The 8454-nt window shown below is 34.8% G+C and overlaps 1 protein-coding gene across 1 annotated transcript in view; it reads left to right on the forward strand.

Annotated features, from left to right (window-relative positions):
- The first annotated feature begins 5045 nt into the window (after positions 1-5045).
- The window catches only part of LOC145270625 (uncharacterized), a 19163-nt gene continuing 15754 nt past the window's right edge, over positions 5046-8454 (forward strand). The window contains exon 1 of the mRNA XM_080126249.1: positions 5046-5558. Within this exon, the coding sequence (XP_079982375.1) occupies positions 5552-5558 (7 nt within the window). The 5' untranslated portion in view covers positions 5046-5551. The remainder of the gene's footprint in view (positions 5559-8454) is intronic.

Raw genomic sequence — 8454 nt, forward strand, 5'->3', positions numbered from 1 at the left:
AAGATCATTAAGCTTCGGATTTATATCCGACGGCTATTTCATGAAAGGGCGTGGTTCCCTTGATGGTTTCTCCTCAGTGTGTTCGCATGTCGTATTTTTAATCCCGCATTTTAAAAATATATAAAAAATAGTTTTATATATATGATAAAAAATAGACCTACTTTTTTGCCTAATTTGTTTAAACGATCTTTATGAATACTGTAAAAAGATGAACCCCACAGGCTCCCCTAAAGAAGGGGCACTCCTGCAATTTAAAAATTGCCTGAGTAACCCCGTCGGCATTCCCCGGTCGGGGCGCCTCAGGCAGCAAGCAATAAACTTGCCCCACCGGAAAGCCTGGTGGCAAGGCCTGGGAGGGTGGACCTCCTAGGTATTACCCAGGCAGTGTACCTCAGTCCAACAGGTGCTGGGCTGCTTCCCAGCCCCCTCACCTGTTGGGCTGAGTATCAAGTGACAAATCCTTGACGTGTACTACCCTGTCTCCCTGCAGCCGAAGCCGCTAGGAGACCATCCCCATCAGACTTCTGATGGGGGTATGAGATGAATGGACCAATCATTTTTATAACCAATGGCTGTGCTAAACAACCAATGAAAACGTTTAAAGATTATTATAAAAATTGTCGAATTTTGGATTAAATCAGTTCGCCGTTTGCTATGTCACGGACCGCATTTAATTCTTCGCCGCCATCTTGGTTACTGATCTGAACTGCGCCGCCATCTTTGTTCAACATGATATCTCAGAACTTAAGAGGTTAACTATGCCATGGACCGCATTTAATTCTTCGCCGCCATCTTGTTTACTGATCTGAACTGCGCCGCCATCTTTGTTCAACATAATATCTCAAAACTTAAGAGGTTAACTACGCCACGGACCGCATTTGATTCTTGGTCGCCATCTTAGTTACTGATCTGAACTACGCCGCCATCTTTGTTCAACACAATGTCTCCAAACTTAACTGTCCTGCTTTCTGTAAATGCGTTTTAAGTCAGCAAACTGTACACGCTGCTCTTCGAAAATCTTAACTTAACTGACATCTGGTTTTGAATGATTTTCGTTTCATTACTATTTGACCATTCAAGAAGTACAGTGTCAGGCGTTATATACATCCATACATACAATAAATATACATACATACAAACATACATACATAAAAACATACATACATACAAACATATATACAAACATACATACATACAAACATACATACATACAATATACATACAAACATACAATATACATACATATACAAACATACATACATAAAAACATACATACATACATACAAACATATATACAAACATATATACATACAAACATACATACATACAATATACATACAAACATACAATATACATACATATACAAACATACATACAAGCATACATACAAACATACATACAATATACATACATAAAAAACAACAATATACATACGTACATACATAAAAAAACAATATACATACGTACATACATACAAACCAACAATATACATACATACATACATACATACATACAAACCAACAATATATATACATACATACAATATACATACATAAAAAACAACAATATACATACGTACACACATAAAAAACAATATACATATGTACATATATACAAACCAACAATATACATACATACGTACATACAAGCCAACAATATACATACATACGTACATATATACAAACCAACAATATACATACATACGTACATACATACAAACCAACAATATACATACATACATACATACATACATACAAACCAACAATATACATAATACGTGATGATGATTGTAACGTCTTGTCAGATGAATTCCACTCCCTCAGACTCTTAAAGTCCATGAGCCCAAAAATGACTTCTTTTTAGTGCTACCGGTGAATTCACACGCTCAATCAGGCATGACACTGAAGACGGTGATTGAGATAAATTATTACATGCTTCCAGCATTTCAAGCCTCCACGCCTCACAACTTTTCCATCGCCACAGGACCATTTTTATAGACAAATGCCTGAGGGAGTATCTATACAAAGATGATGCTACAGAGTCTTAGCTTTGTACAACAGCGAAGTCTCTCTCTCGGTTCAAAATGTTGCGATCCAGCAACAAGCAAGAGCAAGATAGCCAGTAACAAATAAAACTGCAGACCAGCTTAATGCGGGTACTGGTCTCCCGCTTTATGGTTTTTTAAATCAGAGATTTTCTTCTCCTAGAAAGGTTGCTTTCACCACGGCTTACGGGAACCCTCTCCACCCCAATACACATATACATACACACAAATATACATGGTGCTAGTTGGCCGTTGACCCAGAAAAAGAGTTCATTCGCCCTTTGGAAGGTCTTGTTTTTAATCCTTCAGGGAGACTAGCCGCCCTCCTTACCAAACAAGTATGGTTTAGTCGCCGGTGACCCGACCACAAATATACATGGTGCTAGTTGGCCGTTGACCCAGAAAAAGAGTTCATTCGCCCTTTGGAAGGTCTTGTTTTTAATCCTTCAGGGAGACTAGCCGCCCTCCTTACCAAACAAGTATGGTTTAGTCGCCGGTGACCCGACCATGAGGCAGGTAGTACTGAGTTACATGGTACCAGTAGCATATGACATGACCTGACACATACATATATACAAACATACGTACATACATATATTCATACACACATAAAAACACAGACACATACATACATCCATACATTCATACAACCACACGTACATACATACACACAAACACACACACATACATTCATACACACATACAAACACACACACATAGATACATACGTACATACAAACATACATACATAATACATACATACATACATTCACACAACCCAACAATTTAGATTTATGCAATAGAAGATAAAGGAGCCGCAACAAAAATATTTTAACTTCAATTATATGAATAAAGCTTTGTATAAAAACAACGCAAAAACGTTAAAATAAAAACAGCTGACACGAAGCCATCCATTATGTGATAGCACAGACTGCACAACACCAGGTTCCAGAGCCTTTGTTTCCATTGACGCCCATATCCGAATCAGTCCTCATTGAATGTCCGTTTGCCGTTTTAGGCTACAACCAGCCTTTTTGTTATCGAGATACACACTGATGGTAAAATTTGCATATCAAGTAATGCCTGTGCTTGAAGCTTTTTATAGTGAGGAAAGACTTTACAATCCCACTCTCTAAACAAACGCCACATTGAATGAAAAGAAGAGCAAGTCAACATCATTGGATGCAGGTTTTATATCAGGTTTTATATCAGGTTTTCCTTCTCCTAGAGAGGTTGCATTCACCACGGCTTACAGGAGCCCTCTCGACCCATCACGCTATTTGATCGAAACATACATACATATGATGATTGCAACGTCTTGTCAGACGAGTGCCACTCCCTCAGACACTTAAAGTCCATGAGCTACGATGCCGTTTGATCCACGACTGGGACTTAGGTTGCTGGGCACCAGAGCATACGCCACACGCCGATGGGTCATGTTTGCTGCAGCTGACAGGGCCTAAACTCCTCTGCAGGTTTCTGTCAGGGTTACCTCACCCTTAGCCTTTGGTTCAAATATATATATATATATATATATGTGTGTGCATATATGTGTGTGTGTATATCTGTGTATATATGTGTGCGTGTGTGTATATATATATATGTGTGTATATATATGTATGTGTGTATATATATGTATATATCTATATATGTATATATATATATATATAGAGAGAGAGAGAGAGAGATGTGTATATATATATGTGTGTGTGTCTGTATATATAAACGACCTACTAGTGTATATATATATATATATATATATATATATATATATATATATATATATATATATATATATACAGGGTGGGCCAAAATAAGGGTCCTACTTTTAAAAATTCATAAATTCATGTAAGTTTTCAGAAGTGTTTTTCGGCCAAAATTTGTTTTGTTTATTTCAAAAAAAATCTCGGAAGGGTCAGTCTACACACACATAAAGTTTGGTGAGTTTAACTTTTATTTTGTGGAAGTTATTCAAATTTAAAGATAGGACCCTTATTTTGGCCCACCCTGTATGTTTATATATACATAAATACAAACATACAAACACACATACATACAAGCGTACATACAAACATAATACAAACATACATACATACATACATACATACATACAAACATACGTACATACATACATACGTACATACAAGCATACATACATACACACATACGTACATACATACATACATGCATACATACATACAAACATACATACATGCAAACATACATACGTACATACATACGTACGTACATACGTACATACAAGCATACATACAAACATACATACATACATACATACAAACATACGTACATACATACATACAAACATACGTATATACATACATACATTCATACACACATACAAACATACATACATGATGCAACGTCTTGTCAGAGGAGTGCCACTCCCTCAGACATTTAAAATCCATGAGCCCAAATGCCCGAGGGAGTATCTATACAAAGATGATGTTACAGAGTCTTAGCTTTGTACGACAGCTAAGTCTCTCTCTCGGTTCAAAATGTTGAGATCCAGCAACAAGCAAGAGCAAGATAGCCAGCAACAAATTAAATTGCAGACCAGCTTAATGCGGGTACTGGTCTCCCGCTTTATGGTTTTTTAAATCAGAGATTTGCTTCTCTTAGAAAGGTTGCCTTCACCACGGCTTACGGGAGCCCTCTCCACCCCAATACACACACACACACACACACACACACACACACACACACACACACACACACACACACACACAAATATACACGGTGCTAGTTGGCCGTTGACCCAGAAAAAGAGTTCATTCGCCCTTTGGAAGGTCTTGTTTTTAATCCTTCAGGGAGACTAGCCGCCCTCCTCACCAAATAAGTCTAGTGGGGGAACTAGTTTAGTCGCCGGTGACCCGACCATGAGGCAGGTAGTACTGAGTTACATGGTACCAGTAGCATATGACATGACCTGACACAAAAATACATACATACATACATACATACATACATACATACATACATTCACACAACCCGATAATTTAGATTTATGCAATTGAAGATAAGAAACCGCAAGAAAAATATTTTAACTTCAATAATATGAATAATGCTTTATAGAAAAACAACGCAAAAATGTTAAAATAAAAACAGCTGACACGATGTGACGATACAGACTTCACAACACCACGCCCATTATCTGCATGAAATCCTTCCGTGCGTATCGATGTCTATAGCGGTTGCACAATGCACCAGTGCACCACTACTGCACCACCCCCAGAAAGACGTCTAAAGATCTATAACTTGTCTATTTGTTCTTTTTTTTTTTAATGTTTGTATCGTTTTGTGAATATAAAAATGTGTAAAATTGGTCGTTTCAAAGACGAGTTGTAAACGAAGAGCAACGGCATCATTAGACGAGTTCAGAAAGAGCAAGAATACGGGTTGTTGCAACATACGATTTGCACACGATAAACGACAGAAACTGTTCGCGGTAACCGACCCAAAATTATCGTCAGGAAGTAAAGAAAAACAATGAAAGGTATAAGAAAATATTTTTTATTAACATTTGGTTCATTGTGCGTTTGAAAAACCGGTGTTTGTGCATTTGTATATAAATACCCAATTATTTGGTACGGGCAAAAACGGCGGAATAACGATGGGGGGGGGCATAGTTTTGAAAGCAGATTACATTAAAAATGAAAATATTGAAAAAATGTTATATTGTACGTATCTGCTTTGGACTGAAGATCTCCGAAAAAAAATTTCATTTAATTTAATCGAGTAGGTTTTTTTTTATTTTACAGCAGAAAGACACGTTTTTATGAGAGCGCGTTGAAGTCAGCCATTACGAAATTTGTTGAACACGCCAAAGGCAAATAACTCCAGTTAAAGCGCCGACACTCCCTCCCCATCTTTAATACTAGTTTTTCTTCCTAAAAATCAAACCTTTTGCTCAGTATCATAACAACTTGTTTTTTTTTTTGCTGTAAAACAAAAACTACTTGATGAAATTAAGTGAATTTTTTTTCAGAGAACTTCAGACTATAACTGAAAGCCGATTTATTAGGCTTATCAGAATTTTTGTAGGAATTTTTGACACCCCTAACACGAAACTGCGAATAAAATATTAAAAAACTCGTAATTTCTCTTTTTAAAGGTGGGCTGTTTATTTTCTTTATGGGTTATACTTCCAAAATAAACTATTAAAGTTGTATAAAAAGTAATAGAAGTATTGTTTATTTAATTTTTATAAAACAGTAATGAAATTAATTGAATTTTACGAGTTCAGTATTTTTCAATTTTTAAATCTATCAACATTTTTCTATTGATTCTATTTTTATGATATTTTCAGAGTCAGTGTGGAATTTTATGTTCTTTCCAATAAATCGAATATAATATTTTAAACAAACTTTTTTTTTTAATTCACGCCCCCCCCCTATTTTGAAATGTCTATTAAAAAGTAAGTAATTAATTTATGTGGCAAAGGTTTATATATCACAAATTGAAAATAAAAGATCAATAAATAATATCGTCAAATTTAAAATAACAAAAAAAAAGAACAGTTTTTTTTTTTAATTTACCTGCAAATTTCGAAGTTTAAAACCTTTTTTTTTTAAGCCACGTTGTTTGTATTTTTTTTTTTAAATGAAACCTTGGTCCTTGCCTCTTTAATTGAAAAAAAAATTAGAGTTTGAATTACATTTTCCGAGTAGTTATAAGCTTGGAAAGACAGGGGATCGAATTATTCAATATTTTTCACGAAGTTTCTGACACACCTACCGATTTATCCTATACGAATGCCAAAGTTCTCTTAATCAAAGGCTAAGGGTTACCTTCAAATAATTATTGATTTTAAAAAGGGAAATGGTTGAAAAGGCGATCGTCAATGAGAACAAGGGGCTTTCAGAAAACCGGTGTATACGAACAACTTGTCCCTCCTAAAAAAAAACAAGGGAAAATAAAGCATTAAAAAATGTTACTTATCTTTAAACATTATTATATATACGGGCAAAAATGGCGGAATAAAGATTGGGGAACGTAGTTTTGAAAGCCGATTTATCATAATTCTTTTGTAGGTTTTCGACAACTTTTTGATTGTACCTATTTACTATGCCTCCCCACGGGACAGAGTTAGACACCAGGGTCGTTTTTTAACGTGGAGAAAAGGCACAAAAATAAAAATTGTCTCAGTCGTGAAGGATTTCTCCTCCACCGAAAGAGAACAAGAAATAGAAGTGCAGCATCTGAAGAACAGATACTACACTTTGATCCTGTCCCGAAGGCCAAGTGTTGTATTTGAAAGATTAAAGATTAAAATTAATTTTCAAAATGAAAAAAAATATATATATATTTGTACACGTGAAAAAAAAAGTTATGAAAACGTTTCCAGATAGGTAGAAGAGTAACTTATAGGTATGTGACAAAATGAATGCCGATGCTCAAAATGTATAAACATCTTGACCCCTCCCTTTACTTAAAAATTCACCAAAAATCACTAAATTAACCAATTTTAATGAAAATTTTCAGTATTTATCAAATAATGATTACGGAATATAATGAATACATTATGTAGGGGAATAAATAAGAGCACCGGATTACCGGTGTAGGGTAAGGAGTGAGGTCCCTTGAGAAGAGAAGAGGAGAGTCCGTACACATGAAGCACGGACGCAAAAAGTTCTTCTCCTAAAAGACAATGTTGGACAGGCAGAGTACAACTCTAGAATACAGTCCTCACTCCTCCCATAAACCCCACTATTGAAGTGAGTAATCTTTTTACCTTAATGTTCTGAATTGCAGTGTTGTCATGTTTTCATGTTTGTTAATAAATTCTTGTCGTTTATACTTTTTGTACGTTTAGTAATTATTAAAGCTGGTCGGTAGTTTTGGGACTTGGAAGAACCGAAACCCTTACCAACAATTATTTTTATTTAAATCTTAGTGCAAATGTATTATTTTGTTTAAACAAAATTTACCTTCACTAAATAACTAATAAATTCTTGCGTTTTTTTTTACTACTGAAAATCATAATTTTCAGTAGTAAAAAAAACCGCAAGAATTTATTTTTGCTATTTTATATAAATAAAGTATCGTAATTTGTAACAATAAAAACAAAATAAAATAATTTTTATAGGAACATTACGAAAAAAGCCCCTAAAGTCCGTATTAATGAATTCTATATAACTCGAAGAAAAATGAATTTCTCAAACTACAGATATTACCATTGAATTAAGCATTGCTTATTTAATATTTTCACACAAAAAATTATAATAGCAAAAATATTTCTACTTTATTTTTTAAATTACAGATTTCGCATAATTTTTATAATCAACATTTTGATAATTTCCTTGTTCGCAAGAATCGGCAACTTTCGGCGTAACATTATTTTTATATAATATTGGTTATGTTTTTCGATCTGAATATACATTTTACATTAA

The sequence above is a fragment of the Euprymna scolopes genome, chromosome 46 (assembly GCF_053919585.1).
Source record: "Euprymna scolopes isolate OS-2025 chromosome 46, ASM5391958v1, whole genome shotgun sequence".
NCBI lineage: Eukaryota > Metazoa > Mollusca > Cephalopoda > Sepiida > Sepiolidae > Euprymna > Euprymna scolopes.